General features: G+C 54.2%; 1 protein-coding gene across 15 annotated transcripts in view; it reads left to right on the top strand.

Annotated features, from left to right (window-relative positions):
- Positions 1–17500, top strand: part of EBF3 (early B-cell factor 3) — a 115659-nt gene that overhangs the window by 64325 nt on the left and 33834 nt on the right. For 12 of the 15 annotated variants that reach the window (XR_001301292.2, XM_013983898.2, XM_021073765.1 and 9 more), the window contains exons 7-8: positions 11553–11634; positions 15088–15232. Coding sequence is in view for 14 of the 15 variants with exons in the window: in XM_013983898.2 (XP_013839352.1) it covers positions 11553–11634; positions 15088–15232 (227 nt within the window). In the remaining variant the exon portion in view is untranslated. The remainder of the gene's footprint in view (positions 1–11552; positions 11635–15087; positions 15233–17500) is intronic. The other 3 variants (XM_003359401.4, XM_001928716.6, XM_013983894.2) reach the window with 1 other exon arrangement.

Raw genomic sequence — 17500 nt, 5'->3', positions numbered from 1 at the left:
GGTCCGAGCAGGGCTGGCCCCTGCGTCCTCTGAGCCTTCCAAGTGGCCCTTTGGGCAAAACCCGGGGGAAAGAAGTTGCAGGACACAAGCTACTTTCTCTCTTTTTTTTAAAGACAGGATGTTCTTCAATTAATTCATCCTGGTCGCTTTCCTCAATTCTTTTCACATCTGCGTAACTTAAGCGTGAGGGTATCTAGTCATTGAAAAGTGAGGGGAAGGTTCGCCCCGTCTTTTCCTGTGAGACTCACCAGCGACAGGCCGCTGGCCCTTTCGCTCCCAGGGGGCTGCGGAGGCCGGGGGCGGGTGTGGACAGAGCCCCCTCCCAGGAAGTCGGCTGGGCGAGGAGCCGGAAGGCGAGCTGGGACGACCCAGCCGGGAGGGGTGGGTCCCAGGCTGGCTTGAGGCCGGAGCTGATCCTGGCTGATCCTGCTGCGCAGGAGGGCATCTCCCCTCTGGCGCCGCGGCGAGAAGCCCTCTAGTGGGCGCTGGCGGCACTGCGTGCCTCTCTGCCATCAGCACCAGAATGTCCCTCTGGACCCCAAGCTCCGTGTGGACCCCCAGCTCCGTGTGGACCCCGCGTCCCAGTCAGAGGGGAGTGAAGGGGGGCGGGGGGCGTTCGGGGGGTGCCTTGAGGGCCCCGAGCGCAGTGACGGGAACATGCCAGGCTGTCCACGTGCCAGGGTTTGACGACAAGCAGAGGTGGCACGCCGTGTCCTTTGCAGAGAGCAGACAGGCCCTTCCTGAGGACATGCTAACCTGCCTCATCACGAGGAATGCCGGTCCTGTCAGCTTATCCTCTTGGAAAGTTGCAGTTGAGCAGAACCAGCGGAGTGGCGCTGTCTGGAGGCCTGGCGGCCGCCTCCACCACTCAGGCTGCAGGGGTGGGGGGGTGGGAGTGGAGAGCTGAGGTGGGGGCGCTTTTCCTGGCCACATTCTCTGCTGTCACTCCCCTGGCCTGCCCTGTGCCATCTGTAAAGTCCTGTGTACTCTGCTCACACTGGGGTTTTGATAATTCTCTACCTTTTTTTTTTTTTTTTTTTGTAATTGCAGAATCATAAAATATTTTAATTTCAAGGTTAGCAATTTTCTCTTGCATACTTAATTTATAATTAGCTGGTTTATAAACCTGTTCTGCGAATATAATTTTACTGTTGCCAAATGTTCTTCATGAATAATTAAGGGCAAATCCCTATTTATCAAATTATTAATATACCTAATAGCCTTGTTTATGAAAACAAGGCATTGGAGTTGGATTTAAAGAAAGGCCTTCTCTGAGGGATCTGGTGTTCGGTTCCCACCACGGCACAGGCCCTCTCGGGGTGTCTGCACAGAGGGACGCTTGTGCTGTGCTGATGTCACGGCCCCCGCCTTCTTTCCTCCACAAAAGTCCAGGTATCAGTAGGTGGGCAAACACAATGGGCATTCACCAGTGGGACTGGCCTCCCTGGCCTCGGGGACAATGTCGTTTTTTGTTCCCAGCCGTTCATCGGGAGCGTTTTGGGGAGGAAACGTAGCAAATGAAACCAGCCTTTCAGCCTTTCAGGGTCTCCTTTGGCAGGAACCTGCCTCCATTAGCAGTGTGTCGCTGTTCAAAGCGCAGAGAGCAACTTTTACGGGCGAGTTTGGACCGAAGGACCGAACACGCCGTAATCCCCGGCCCTCCGGGTTACATGGCCCGGCTCGTATGGGGTTCGGGTCCAGGAGATGGAGGAAGCATCCCATCAGCTTTCCCTTCAGCTTGGAGGGAAAAGGAAAACTCTCGCTGGGGGGTGTGTGTGTGTGTGAAACGCCCCTTGGGGCCTCGCGCCTTCCCCCCCCTTAAATCCCGTCGAGGACCGCTGCGGGCCTGCGTCGGATCGTCTCACCGAGCCCAGGTCCCCAAGCGGACACCTCTCAGTAGTTCCAACACTTGAAGCGGTGCGCAAAGCCAGGCTGCCAACGCGGGACGACCCACTTAAAACCAAACTTGTGGGGCGTATCAGCCGCCGCTCCCGCTTCCCGCCGGCTGTCTCAGGGCCGAGCCTCTCTCGGGAGTGCGGCAGCCGCAGCCCCAGCCCGGGAGCCTGTTGGGTGCTTGCTGATGGCCGGCCGCTGGGTTTGCCGCCGAGGCTCCGGAAGGAGCGAGGGGCCGAGCTGCTCTGTTCCTGGGGCCGCCATGTGTGAGCCCCTCGCCATGTGTGTGCGACTCCGTGTGTATGATTCATTCCAGAGCAGTTTTAGTCCTCATAAAATATTCATTTTGGTTGTGCAGGGCCCTGTAATTGCCATCTCTCACCCTGAATTATTTATACCTTGCACAGACTGACAAAGCTTTGCCATGCGGCCCTAGATGAATCAGAAACACGGATCTTTGCTGCCAACAGCATTATAGTTTCACAAAATATGGCACCAACGTCACTCTGGGCTGCCTCATCTCTAAATCCAGCTTTTCTTGATTTGACATTTTCTTTACTCTTCCATTGTCTTAGTCAGGCAGAAAGGTTGCCTCTTAACTCGAGCAGCACCCTCCCCTGCTTGCATTATAGCCGCTGTGCTTGAGAGCGCTAATGCATCTTTATTGCCCTTACTTTTTTATGCTCGGTAACAAGACAGTGCTCGGGCTCACTTTAGAGCCATATATTATACATTAGCGATAAAATGATGCAAATAGTCCTGAATACTCTTCAAACAGATAGTGGAGATCAGCCTGGATCTAGTTGCTTGTCACCAAAACAGAAAATAAGAGGTGACTAGGAACATGGGCTGTGCGCAGGCCCCGGCGAGGGTCTCAGGTGGGGGGCTGGCGACTCGTAGGGGCTCCTCTGTGGGCGGGAGGGGGGAGCGCTCCGGGACCCCCACCCTCAGCATCCCAGAGGCCTCTGTTCACCCCGGTCTCTTCCGGGCTCCCGGCTCGCCCCGACGTCTCCCCTGGAATGTCCTCGTGCCTCTGCGTTCCTGCCTTCAGACTCCCTCCCGGCCAGGGGGACACGGCGCGCACACGCCGCCTGCCACCCACGCGCCCTGCACGCCGGAAATGAAGGGCGTGGGGCTCTTGTCCGAATATTTAGGGAAACCGTGTATCCTGAACGAGGCGCCGGGAGGCTGGCGCTCAGGCTGCGTGCACCTTCCCATAGCGGAGAGGAGAGAAACCCAACCGGCTCTGAACCTCGGGAGCCTGCGTCTCCCAGCCGAGACAATGACACCAGGCGACCATTCCTGCGAAACATCCCCGCGTGCCGAAGGGCTCCGGGAAAGATGATCTGCGGAATATTCACACGCAGAGCTGCTCGGTGGCACGGGGAGCCAGGCAAGGGTGGCCGTGATTCTAGCACCGCGGGCCTTCCCTGCGCCACAGAAAGGGATTAATTTATGGCTCCTGGCTCATCAACAAAGGGAGGGGACGGGGACGGCTCGGCGCTGTTTCAAGTAATGGATGACCTGGACACACATTTCTCTTGTATTTGTTGACACGCAGGAGTAATGAAGTTAAAGCTTTGCACACATGTGCCCCTCATTAAGCTGCATTACCTGCATTAAAACTAATAATTGCCACTCAGAGCTGTGCTCCCATTAATCATTTATAATGTTTTAATAAGTTTTTAATCAGGACGTAAAAGACTAGAGAGGCTGGCATGGGCGGGTTCGACACTGGTGTCCTGTGTGAACGCACAGGCTGGATTTAAAATGTGATTTTTTTTATGAATAATTCAGCCCACAAAGATGATTGTTCTTAATTAAGCACGCTGGCGCGGGCGAGGGAAAATGTGTGTCAGAAGAGGAAGGGCAAGCAAGCTCTTTCCCACCTGGACACGGGGGGGGGGGGGCGGTGTGGCGGGGGTCGGGGGAGACCCGGACGCCCCCACCCAAAATCTCACGTGGGCGTTGAGGGTGACCCCCGGGGCCGGCAGAAGGCCGACCGGCAAGGACAACACCCCGTTGTCCTCGGATCCCTGGGAACGTGCACACGTGTGGCGGGAGAGGCTTGACACCCTAAGTTTGGATAAGCAGAAGGCCCTTCGTCTCCGCGCACAAGGTCTCCGTGGAAGTCTCCCCTGGAGCTGGCAACAAGTCAGGGGGTGCGTCTGATGCGAGCCAAGCGATGCTGGCATTTTTCTTAAATAAGGAGCTCCGTGATCAGAGCTGGCAAATAGAGCAGTGTCCAGAGGGAGTGAGGAAGCCGTTTTAATGAGCCCGCAGCGAAAGACAAAATACGGACTGATTGACAGGGCGACTGATCTGCCGGGGAATCATGTCCATGCCGCGTCGCCCATTAGAAATAGAGAAATAGGTAAAGGGGAGGCGGGGAGACGGCCCTCGAAGCAGGAACCCTGGTGTAAACACGGCGCACTTCACGTTTCTTTTGTGCCTTGCGGTTGACTTCGTTTACACAGATAACCTTATCAGAACTATCAGGAAATATCAGGAGCAGTTAGAGAAAATACTAACTAGAATCCTGACACTGAGCCGGGGAGGGCGACTGACAGAGCCCGGGGCTCGGGGAAGCGTTTGCCTTTCCAGTGTCTACCTGGGTTTTACTTATCTGAACACATTACAACCACCCGGAAAAGTTTAATGCAAGTCATACAAATTTCTCCAAAAGGGGAGCTTGGCGGCAGGATCTGTGATGGGGGTGGATATGGAACTGGCCAGCAAAGCTATTAAATCCCATCAGATCTCTTTGGCATCATTTTAATGAGAATCATTGCAAAAGTACGAGATCATGGTATCTATAAGTGCCTCTTGACAGCCGCTGCTGAAATTGTGATGAAAAGAAAAACCATTATAGCAGAAATTTAGTGATAAGGCTCTTTGGAGGGACGGTGGGGCCTGGCGTGGCTCCAGACCGTGAAGGGTTAATTTTCTAAACCTAATAATGTTCGATAGTGAGGTATTTGTCAGGAGATAAAGAAGCGATAGAATCTGGGAAGTGGGTCCCTTGGCGATTGTAGTACAAATATTGTTAATGCGGTGTGGTTACTGCAGCGCGGGCAAGTAAAATAGCCCCAGTCCACTAGAGACAGGCTCTGCTACAGTAGAGCAGGAACCTCCAGACAAAGGCCAGTAATTGTTGAACCGAGAGTCAAGCCGTGGATATTTCCAAATCCTCCTGCATCTGCATCTCCACGCAGGATCTCGTGTGCGCCGGGGGACGGTGCGCGCACGCGCACACGCGCACACACACACGGGGCCCGGAGAGGGGGCCCTCACCAAGGACATCTGGGCGCAGCCGTAAAATCCAATCCGCTCACCCGCTGGCCCCCGTCGTGATGACGTCATGCAGGCCCTACAAGTATATGAGACCCATAACTTGAAATGTACAAGAATTTAATAAGTCTGGTGTTAAGGCAATTTGTCATGGCATATTTGAAGAATAAATCAGCCTAATGGAGCAGATTTTTGCCTCCCGTATGGCATTACAGACCGTGAGCCCAGTAACAGCTAATGGCAGGAGTGGGAGAGACGGCGAGCCTGACATTAAGACCCCGCAGTTTGGAAATCCGATCCGTATTGACCTGTGTACCATCTCCGCGCGAGATCTGATATCAGCAGAATGTCCTCTTGTATAGGAGCTGCTCATTACAGGTCTTGTGAAGGAAGCGCATTGTCGCTGAGCTCCAGAACCCGATGGGCTAGGATGGCTCCGTAATCAATACCGCCGCGACTGATGGCCCGGCGCACGCACACCACAGCTGCGGCCACCGATTTCAGGGACTTCCCAGTAATTAGCCGGGACTTGGAGGAAGCACTCCACCGCCGGTCACTTTCTTATCAGTCAGGGAAAAGTCTCTTAAAGGCTCTATCTTTTCATTTGACTCTTTAACTCTTTCCTCGCACGAGGGTGGGAGCGGCCGCAGCCACCGACACCCCAAGAGGGTCGCTGGCCTCCGGGGCTCCCCTCCCGGCCGGCAGGGACGTCCTTGCTGCGGTGGTGAATTGAAGCCAGGTGGATGTCACCTGAAATCACCCATTTTAAAGCCAAGAGTTCAGCGGCATTTGGTCCCGTCACAGGACTGTGCCCTGGTCGCCACCGCCACTGTCTAGGTGGGAAAGGAGCCCCCCCCCCCACCCCAGCTCGTGAGGCCCTGGCTCACCATCCACATGTGCCCCTCCCCGCCCCCGCCAGCCGCCAGCCGCCAGCCGCCAGCGGGTGGTGACTCTCAGACCTGCACCCTCTGGTTGGTGTTCTGGGCTCCCTTTTCCTTGTCAAGGTTATCATGTAGGAAGAGAATCTCCTGGTTTTGCCTTCTGGATTCAGTAACTGAAAACGTGGGCGCTCGGTGGGGGAGGGGGGCTCCCTGCTGCCTGGAACCCCGGCCGCTGTCTGCGCTGTGATTTACACCCGGATGCTTTTGGGATTTTTGATGGATGACACGGAAGCCTATCCATTGCTTGTAGTTTTCGGCTTATTAAGAGCGTTGCCTTAAAATGGAGAGTCGAACCCCCCACCCCCACCCCGATATTTTTGACTCGGGTTTCCTGCATCACCCATGATCCAGGGTCAGGAGAGGAGGCAGGTCCCCCAGCCCCGGGGCTCAGTCGCGGTCACTGCTGGCCCTGGGACAGCCCAAATGGAACAGTGAAGGCATTTTCGTCTCTGCATGGAGGGTTTCTGAGAGGCCGCGACTAGGAGGTCTCAGGCAGGGGCCGTTGGGGCTGCGCCACGTCCCTTTTCCTCCTCGTTCCCAGGGTGCACGCGCCAAGCCCACTGCATTCCTGAGGAGCCGGCCTATGTCTCCTCTGACCAGAGGGAAAGAAATCATGATTACATGATTAGTGGCTCCGGTGAGGTGAGGAACAGCGGTGGCGGGAAGGCAGTGAGGGCGAGGGGTATTAATTACCCAACACTTGCTGGCGAGATAATTTTATCAGTGATTTGGCCACTGGTACGGTGCAGCTTTGGATCAAAGTGGGCAAGTTCTTAGCTACTGGAGACAGGAGGGAAGGAAATGGTATCAGATGAAATGCATCTCGTCAGCTTTTCTCTGACAAACCAAATTCATTCCTTATGTAATTGATAACGGCCTTGGCCAATTACTTCACACATTACAATACACAGAGGCCCCCTTTACAGGTTTTGCAGGGCTGTAATTAGCTATGCTAATATCCCCTTTATTGGCCCTAATATTGCTCAACACCTTTTGCCATCCTGGAACCCACTAGAGCCCCATGGCCTGTCAGGACCGCTGATTATTGAGAAGGATAGCTTTAATCAAACATAATTGCAGTTAATTTTTCTCTCCTGCTCTCTGTTGCCAGCGTCTAATGCCACGGACTCCTTGATATTCCATTAAATTACAATTAAACAGCCTCCTTTGTTTCTGATTGTCCTGAACACACCACAAAGTTCTGTAGCCGCTTAAAGGAGAGTGTTTGGTCCTAATTGCCTGCTCGCTCACAAAGGGCCAATTTACACAATACCCATGTAGAATTTAAACAGTTCATAATATAATGGATATTACACAGGAGCCTAACACTACAATTAAAATGATTTTCATCAGATAGAGAAGCTCTGGTTAATCAGCTTCATAAAAGTAAATATAAATGAACTAATTCATAGCTTAAACACACAGAAACGGAGCAGACTTTGAAATTAGTCACTGTGGTGGGGGCGTGCCCTCGTGCTGGGGCACCTGCCGTGGCTCCAGGTAGAACGGGGCCAAGCCCGCTGTTTGTTTGAGCCCCGTTCCCGCCCCGAGTCCTGCCACGGAGCACTTCCGGTCACGCTGGCTTGTCAGGAAGGATGCTGCCAGATGCCACCAGGACCAGCCTGAACGTTGTGCTGCGGGTACACCCAGGGCCTCCCAGCGGTTTAGAGCGGGACTGAGCGCCCTGCTGGAGGGAGGGCGGGCCCGGCCACCTCCAGCTCCGACGTAGGCTCTCGTTGGCCGACCCTGTGGCTCTCCGTCCCGCCGCGCCAGAGAGGACCCCTGGGGCCCCTTTACTGGGCGCCCCCAGGTGGGAAGGGACAGCTCTCCCGCGCAGGCCACGAGGGCCCCACGTGGATCCTCTCTGGATTCCACGAGCTCGGGGGGCGGGGGGAGCCTGCTTTCAAAGTTCCGAGGTCACACCTTCCCCTTCTCGTGGCCGCTGAGACCTTTCCGGGGCTTCGCGAGGTTTCCGAGCAGACTGTGCTGGGGCGGGGGGGGGGTCTCCACTGACGAGCTATGGGCGGTTTGCCCTGAGCTGCCGCTTCCCCTCCTGCCTGGGAGAAACAAGTAAATAAAGCCCATATTTCAAGCTTGATTTACTCTGGTACCTACTGTGAAAGATGATGACTCTTTAGGGAAATAAGACAGGGTCAGGGAATTAGTGCACATAATGGTCACTTTGATGACGGCCGGCAGACGCCCCGGGAGCCACTGTACACAATTAAGCGCGATGTACTAATGACAGGTTAGAATTTTTATCGTCTCTTGGCCATTGAGCAGCAGATCCATGGTTAGCGGTAATAAAGAGTTTATTGGTGTTAAAGCCAAAGATTTTCTGACATAGGGAAGATTTTTCCCTTCATAACAAGAGCATTAAGTCCTTTGTGTACCAGACTCTGGAACTGAGATATGTAGAGGGGTTGTCAGATATTTCTTAGGAAAAAGCCAATTAAAGGGTAATCGAGTAAAGGTGAGAACGGCCGTCTGATCCTACGTGTCCACCTTCCCTTCTCACCCTCCCGAGACGCCCAAAGGCCTCCTGAGCCCTTGCTGCACGAGAGCACACGCCCACTCCGGACGTGGCTGTGGTAGGTGTCTGCAGTCCCACGCTGGCGGGACTGCGCTGCCCGCCCACCTCGGGGAGGCCCGGGGATCCCTGAGCTCAGTGTCACCAGGTATTGAGAACGCGGGTTAAGACCAGGCGAAAGGCTCCTCTTCCTCCTCCGTCTCTTCCCAGGAGGCCTGTGTCCCTGGGGCCTGAGTGGTTGGGAAGGATGCTGCTCTCCAGGGCTTTCCACTGGGACCTGCCGATCTCCTCTGGTCTCCGCTGAGATCTGCTCTCGAGAAACTTGGGAAGGGGTCCCGCCATTGCCTCCACCTCCAGAACGTACGTGTGTACAGGTGTGCCTGTCCCCTGCTCCAGAGGTGACCGTGAGGTGCTCAGGTGCTTATGGGGGCTCTGCACCCCACTGTGTGCTGCTCGTTTCTGCCGCTGGCCTTAGCGAAGGCCCATGGTGCCAGGCCCACTCGCGCCACAGCGACCGTGCCTGGCATGGCCGTTCAGTCTCAATGCCCACCCTGCCGTCCTGGAAGCAGAAGGGTGCGCTGGCGAAAAAGACACGGAGGAATTTACGGACACCTCCTCTGGAGGGCCAGCGACTCTCAGACCATGAAAAGCCCCCCCTCCGCCCCCAGACGGCTCCAGGCAGACGAGCGGCTGGCGCCTGCTCCGAGATTAGCCGGTGGCAACGTGTGGCTGTCCCCAAAGCGAAGGCCTAATTGCCTGACAGGACGATAACTTTGCGACGCCCTCACCTTGTTAGGCTCTTTCCGATGCGATGCGGTCGGGTGCGGGGCGGCCGCAGGTGTGTGCCTAATTTGCCTCGCTGCTGAGCGCGGAGCTTAATTGCACGGTGGCTGTTAGGGGAAATTGGTGGGTGGACGATCAGGTGACTGCATGCGGTGGCAGATGGTGTTAAGAGGCCCTGCGAGCTAAGTGTGGAGGTGAGGCGAGTTAATAAAAGATGTAAATTCCGGCCTAAAACAGTGAGGCCGCGCGGGATGCAAGAAAATTTAATTAAGTGGCCCCTCTTCTTTTTCCCATCAATCGGATTGTCTTCTGCCGTGGACGAACGTCACCCGGGATAGGATGGGAGATGAACCCACCTGTCCTCGTGTTTTGGTTTTCTGATCTGGCAGTCGTTCGGGGGGAAGCCTCGACCGTCAGGTCGGATTCAAGGAATCACACGAAGCATCATAAAAACTTAGTCATCGCCCGTCAGCCGGGCGACGTTGGGGGAGAACGTAGAGACTTCTGCTTAGGGCCCTGGGGACGGGGGGTCCGCGCGGGCCCAGCTCTGGGGGGCTCGGGACGCCCAGGGCCTTCTCAGAGGAGAGAGGAGGCTTGGGGCTGAGACCCCCAGTTCTCCCCGAGGCTGGCGCTGCAGCCGGGCCCCCCAGGGTCTGTCCACTCCTAAGTGAGCCAGAGCTTCCCCGTTTGTCACAGCGCCGAGGGAGTGGGGAGGACAGCGTGGCTATTTTGTCACAGCATCTCAGCACGCCGCCAGGACCCCCGAAACGTCATGCTTCTTTCTGAACCAAGGACAGGCCTCGGCAGGAAACAGAAACAGCTCAGCATCGGGCCTCCCTTCTCTCTGCCTCAGCGACAGCTTCCTTGCCACACCAGGGTCGTAGATGGGTGCCTTAAAACCACGTGTAGGGAGTTCCCACCGTGGCACAGTGGAAACGAATCTGACTGGGAACCATGAGGTTTTGGGTTTGATCCCTGGCCTCACTCAGTGGGTTAAGGATCCAATGTTTCTGTGAGCTGTGGTGTAGGTTGCAGATGGGGCTCGGATCTGATGTTGGTGTGGCTGTGGTATAGACCAGCAGCTGTAGCTCTGATTAGACCCCTAGCCTGGGAACTTCCATGTGCCGTGTACGTGCGGCCCTAAAGATAAAAAAAAGACAAAACAAAACAAAAAAACCAAAACACATGTCGGCCTTTCATAGAAGTCATTGTAGCCCTTGAAACAAGGCCCCAAATCCTCTCGGAAGAGTTGGGTCTGCCGTGACTTTAAAAGGTCACTTTTGAGGAGTTCCCGTCATGGCTCAGTGGTTAACGAATCAGATTAGGAACCATGAGGTTGCGGGTTCGATCCCTGCCCTTGCTCAGTGGGTTGAAGATCTGGCGTTGCCGTGAGCTGTGGTGTAGGTTGCAGACGCGGCTCGGATCCCATGTTGCTGTGGCTCTGGTGTAGGCCGGTGGCCATAGCTCTGATTCAGCCCCCAACCCAGGAACCTCCATATGCCGCGGGAGCGGCCCAAAGAAATAGCAAAAAGACAAAAAAAAAAAAAAAAAAGTCACCTTTGAGCGTGTGTTTACCTGGGCAGTAGCGGCCCTGGGCTTGGGTAGGGTAGAGGTAGAATTCAGCAGATCCAGTTAAATTTGAATTTTGGACCAACGACAATTGTTTTAGGAGAGATTTGCCCATCCTAAAAAAGGATGCATCATTTATCCACAATTCAGCTAGAACTAGGTTCCAGTGTATCTGTTGGCTGAAGCTGTCAGCCTCCTCTGGGGTGGACACTTCCCCAGCGGTTAATGGTCAGCTGTGCAAAGATCCAGGCAAGAAATGGCCAATCTCAGGCACATAAAGTGACGTTGTCATAAAGCTTGGAAACCCCCAATGCTGAGACCAGTGTGAGTCTCTCCTTCCATAAGGGGAGCTCTTCTGCCCTGGCTGTTGGACCCAGAGGCACCTGCCCAGCCTCCCCCGGATCTTCTCAATGTTGCCCCCTACAGGGCAGGCGGCAGGCGGCGTGGGGACCGCTCCCTGGCTCCTCATGCAAGAGTGTCTTTCAGAAAGCTTGTGTCTTTTGTGTGCTCACCCTAACAAATATCCATTTTTTGTATCTTTATAGATTCTTTCTAAAGTTTTTCCTCAAGTGCAATCAGAACTGTTTGAAGAATGCAGGCAACCCTCGGGACATGCGGAGATTCCAGGTACTTCTCACAGAGATGCCCGGACCACGGGCCGGACTCGGGATGGGAGAGTTGACTTCTCTGATGCCGTTGCTGTCTGGGAGCCCAGCTCCAGCTCCTCAGGGCTTGGGTGCAGACCAGAGCGGGCGCGCTGGATCCAGTCTCCAAATCGAATGCTTTGAGGAGCCTGGCCGTGGCCCATGACACCGTGACACCAGCTCTGGAAGCATGACCGGGGCTTCTGCTCTGGGGACGGGAGGTGTGCGGGGCGGGCGGGGTATCCTGGAACGAGGGCAGTCAGGGCGGTAGGTTGAGTTGGGTTCTGGCTTCCGTTCAGCCGTGGTGAGTCCTCTGGGCGCGTTGCCAATGACGGTCTGGGATTTCTTCAGATAAAGTTCTCCCGAGGGTTAGCACCTACTTGAGGCTGTTTCTGCAGCTGCACCTGCTGACCATGCTTGCTTGATTAGAATTCGGAGTCCATGCCATGCAGATGGCCTTCCTTTGGGGAAGGTGTAAGATTTGCCGCGGGAGAGAACCGCTGTGTACCAACCGCCTGGAGCGCGCAGGACCGAGGGGCCTCCTGGTGGAGGGGCTGCCCCCGCTTGCTGCAGGCTCTACCAGTTCTAGAATGTTTTCCCAGCTCGGTGTCCCTCCCCCGAGGCTTGGCTCGTCTCGCCTCCTTCCCTCCCAGCCTAGGAGCTGGACTGTTCCCGAACCCAGGCTAACTCGCCCACTGCTTTGCCTCAGATCAGAGGGTTCCCTCGCAAGGAGAGGGGCGGAGGGCCAGTGGCTTCAGAGATAAATTATGACCGAGTCATATTTTCCTTGCCTTGGTTTGTGAATGACTAGGAGGTGACTTCGGGGTGAAGGGCTCAGCGCACATGATGGATTGTTCTACTGATTTTAATTGTAAAAGTGTCTGGGCTGGGATGCAAAACGGCTGCCGATCCCTAGGAACCAGAGAAGAATGGGGAGCTCCCCGCAAGCTGGGGCGTGACTGAGTGGTTCTTTTTGGGGATTTAGAGTAGTTTACCAAGGGATCGCTCAGGGCATTTTTTTTTTTTTTTAAGAAAGTTTAGTTATGCTTCAGTCTTTAGGTAAAACATGTGACATCTGTCTTGACATCCAGCCGGCCAATCAGAGCAGGTGGAGCCTGTGGGCCGCCCCCAGTCAGGCTGTGAGGCTAGGCAGTGTCTCCTGTGCACAGCTGGGGTGCTTCCATTTTCCTTGCACAAGGCTTCCTGAGGGGCGCTGCTCCGTGGAGCAGAGTGGGGGTCACATGTGTGCTCCCCACTGGCTGAATGCCGCGGCAGGGACACGCTGTGCTTCCCACTGAAAGGACCGCCTCTGATGCTTCAGCTCATCTTCCTGCTTCTCAGAAGGTTTAACTGGACTTACAGTGTGTCCGGGCCCACACAACATTTCCAAGTGGTGTCACAACCTCAGCACCTTTCTGCAGGTGCGCTGCAGGGCTGGCCCGGCTGAGAAGCAAAACACAGCTTGTCTGCTCTCTCTGCTCAGCTGCGCTTTTCCCGTGGTGACTGACCTATATACAGATGGCAGAGCAAAGACAGTGTCCTTTTTTATTTTTATTTTTACCTTTCCTTGTTTCTCTAACTTATCCTGGTCGAGGGACATAGAGAGGCTCACGTCAGTGGCTCGGTGTCAGTTCTCTGTCTTTCTTGGCATCCCACGCGGGGGACGTGGTGGTAGCGGTCCCTCCGTGCCCGGGGCGGGGGGCCTGGCAGACAGACCACAGGAGTGCGCCTGCGTGACCCCGGCAGCCCTGTATGCCCTGCGTAGGGGCTGTCAGGCCCGGGTGTCCCCAGTGTGGTGTCAGGGCCACCCCTGCCAGGACAGCGCAGACAGCCTCCCCTGGGCAGCTGGTGAAAGGGGTGGTGTTGCGATGTCTGAGCCTGGACCCGGGGGGCTGGTGTGGCCTGGCTTCATGCTGAGGCGCAGAGGGCCTGCTGTTGGGAGGACTTCAGTGGTCTCAGCACGGCCCACAACGGGAAGGACCTGTCCAGGAAAGCGTCCCCTGCCTTTGGGGAGGCCATCCTGTCTCACAGTCTTCTTCTGGGGCCTAGAATTTTTTTTTTTTAAGTCAATTACGTACACATATATTTACATCTAAATATGTAGCTTTGGCTTTAAAAAAATCATGTTTATTTACAGTCACTTATATATGTCATTAAAAAAGCTAATGGACTTTTTTTAAAGAGCAGTTTTAGGTTTATAGAAGAATTTCATGGCAAGTGTGAAGACTTCCCATGAGCCCCTGGGCTGCCCCTCCCCCCATTATTAACGTCTTGGTTGGTTGGCTCCTTATTAGCTGAAGTCGGCCACGGCTTTGGCTGTTAAATCCCCTTCCTTGCCATGTGCAGACCCTCCTGGGTCCCCGGCCCTGCCCAGCTGATCTCTGTGGGGTCGTGGTGCTGGCCCTCCCCTCTGCCCAAATATGCCAAAGAGCTAGGCTCCTCACACCCCACATCCAGCTGTAGCCCCGAAATCCTGCTATGATACCCAGGCTGAACCTGGGCTCACAGCCCTACTGCCCCAGCTACTCTGGAAATAAACTCCCTGAGCAGCCCCTTCTCTTTGAGGGAGGGCTCAGGGTCAAGGCCAGGTGCAACTTCCTGTTTCCAGAGTCCACTAGGGGGCGCCATTTCCGGGGTGCTTGTCACCAGCTCCCTGGGAAGTGTCTGGGGTCCCTGTGAGCAGCTGAGAGCGTGGAAAGGCCTGTCCCCATCTCTTCCCTGTCTGCCCTCGGACCTGGGCCTCGGAGGCGAGCCGCTCCCTCCGGCTGGAACCGCAGTCCCCCGGCGTAGCCGCGTAGCAGGTCCTTGCCACCCTCGGAGGACGGAGGAGTGATGCTCTCTCTGGTCCAAACCTCTCTGCTCCTATTCAGCTCGGTCTTTTCAGATGCAAAACCCTTCATTACCAGACATTGGCTGTAATTGTAAAATTGACTCAGGGATCATTTGATGATAGAAGGTGGGGAGTAGAAGCAGCTTCTGATTTATGAAGCCTCTTTTTTTTGGGGGGGCAGCTCTGAATCCTCACAACTCCTCAAGGAAGGGCAGTCTCCAGTGAAGTAATTTTCATTAGATAAACTATCTAATCAATATGTGAACAGATCAATCAAAACAGCGGCTTGCAAATGGGTGGCTGAGGGGTGTTTCTGAAGCTAATGGCTAGAAGAATATTTCTCTGAATTGAATTCACTTGTTAGCATAATAAGAGATTAAACTGTAATTAGTGCAGGGGGTTTTGAAGAGAAGCAATCTTGAGTCAAAACAAAACAACCCACCCACCCCATTAGTCAAAAAAGCAGTGAATGCACTTTGCTTCAAGGGGGGCCTGGGAGCAGGCGTGGGTTGTCCCTTGCTTGTGACCTCCGGGGTGGTCAGGGAGCTCGCCGGGCACCTGTGGCAGGTGCGCCGCCTCCGGTTTCAACGGCGCTTGTCTTCGCAGGTTGTCGTCTCGACAACGGTCAACGTGGACGGCCACGTGCTGGCCGTGTCCGACAACATGTTTGTACACAACAACTCCAAACACGGGCGGCGGGCCCGCCGCCTGGACCCGTCAGAAGGTACGGCCCCTTCTTATCTGGACAATGGTAGGCACATGTTACATGTCTTTTTTTATTTGCGATGCTTCTTTTTCTTTGCGCCATCCTTTCTGTCGGTTCATGTCGAGTTGATGCCCCTGGGCCCCCTCGCTGATCGGAGCCCCCTCCCCGTGGGGCAGGTGTACCCAGAGTGGACCAGGACAGAGTCCCCCCAACCCCGGGTTCCCCTCCCCTCCCTCGTGGGGCGAGGGGAGGGGAACCCGGGGCTCAGCGTGCCCACCCCCCTCACCTGCCATAGCTCTCCCTCAGTTTTTTGCTTTGTCTCTTTCTAAGCTTTCTTTTGCTTAGAGCTTTTCTTGCAGTTTTAGTTTATTTTTATTTTATTTTGGCTTGTCGCAAGCCCCCATCCCGGGTTTCCCCAGATGTTCCGGGCGCATTTCAGTGGGTGCCTTTATCCTGGTCCCATGAGCTCAGGATGGATTTCAAGGGCCACCTCCTGCCTCTTGATGGGGAGAGAGAGAGAGAGAGTGTGTGTGTGTGTGTGTGTGTGTGTTCACAGGTGGTGGATGGGCGAGGGGGTGAGAAAAGAACAGCATACAATGTTGCTCACCAAATGATGCACTTCTTGTTTTGCTTGTTAAAAGAGATAACAGTTAAAAGACGTGAGGGGCTAGAGAGGCAGGGGTGTAAGTCAGATTCAGAAACACTCAGACCCTGGGCTTCCCAAGCCACTCTGTGCCGACACGCAGGTGCCACCCGCTTATCACACCCCTTCTAACCTATGACCCTTTTCCCCTATAAAATAGTTCATAATAACTCTGCGATTCTGACCAATGTGAACCGTTGAGAGAGTAATGTGAGACTTTTTTAAAAAAGTGAATTGCAAACAAAACAGCACGATTAAATTCTTTAGAGCCAGGCGCCCACAAGACTGAGCGGATTTCAGCTGCACCCTCCAGCCTGAGGTCTTGGGTTCAGGAGCCGCCTGTGCGGCAGACAGACATACGTGCAGGAAAATGAATGGGGCGTTTGCAGGCCATCAGAATGAAATGTGACTCAGATGTAAAAACTGGAAGACAATTTATGAATCCGCCGCGGTCCACAAAAATAAACTAATTTGTTTTTCTACATTAATGGCTGAGGTAGAAGAGAACAAAAATATAATAATTAAAGGTTGCTCTGGGCGCCAGAGTCATTAGAACCTGTGACGTGCTGTTTACCTCCTTCCTATGCACTGAAGGTAGGTGTGTGTTTTGCTTAGCAACCATCACTAATGAGGTTCACAATTAAGAAGGTTGAATCCCATCCTCAGTGGCCCGCTTCCCCAGAGAGCGGAGCTGGCAACGCGATCGGTTCAAGAGGCTCCTCAGCCCTCTGGTGTTAGGTTCTAGTCTGGGTCCAAAATCAGCCTCCTTTAATGAGCTATTATGATCTGAGCAGAGTACAAGTATTTATTTTTGTAAGTAGCATGAAAAAGCATTTGACCGTGAGCAGAAAATACAGCATTTAGAAAAATAAAGGCCACTGGTTGGGTACCTTGGAGATGAAACTCAACTAATCAAAAGCTATTTGCAGAGGCAGTCTTTCTTTTTAGTATGTTATCAACATGTAAGCCAAGTCAGTTTCTCTTAAGAGATAGAAATACCTTACCCTCCCCCCCCCATGACTCAAAAGGCGCAGATAGGCGACTCTGAGAACCAGCACTTAGGGTCTTTCAGAAGGAGGCCTTGGTCCTTGGCAAGGTTTTTGTTGGTGGTTCTGTAATTAATGCCGGGTCTTTCAAAGGCCCCACGAAACACGTCCGAGCTCTCTCTGGGATGAAGAGAGGTGCCTCCCGGGCTCCTGTCACTTCCTGGGAGGGCTGACACCCAGGGCGCTGGTTTTCGAGTCTGGCCCTAAAGCCCATTTTCTTCCTTCTGCCTGGTTAGTGCCTAACCTAGGGATGGGGTGTCGGCTTTGAATCAGTCCCACAGTCTTGAAGGAAGAAGTGCCCCCTAAACCGCAGAGCTGTGCTTCTGTGCAGCCTTTGCTGGCTAACACCTCATTATCCAATCATCTAATATTCACCAGCAGTGTGTACACACTTGCTGATCGTTTCCAAGTAAACTAATTCCCCCTGCTGCTGCCGTGGATGTCTGCCACCGCGTCCTTTGAGCTCACAAAAAGCAAGGCAGATTATTTACAGTATTGAACACACGCGGGGGGAAAACAACCGTTCTACCTTCCAGCACGGCCCAGTCAAACTCAGGCTTTCCTTTTTTTTTTTTTTTTTTTTTTTCCCTTGTCACTTGTGCCCTCGTAAACGACTCCAACCCT

This window comes from Sus scrofa, chromosome 14 (genome assembly GCF_000003025.6).
Source record: "Sus scrofa isolate TJ Tabasco breed Duroc chromosome 14, Sscrofa11.1, whole genome shotgun sequence".
Lineage (NCBI taxonomy): Eukaryota > Metazoa > Chordata > Mammalia > Artiodactyla > Suidae > Sus > Sus scrofa.
This window is presented reverse-complemented; position numbering and strand designations above follow the sequence as displayed.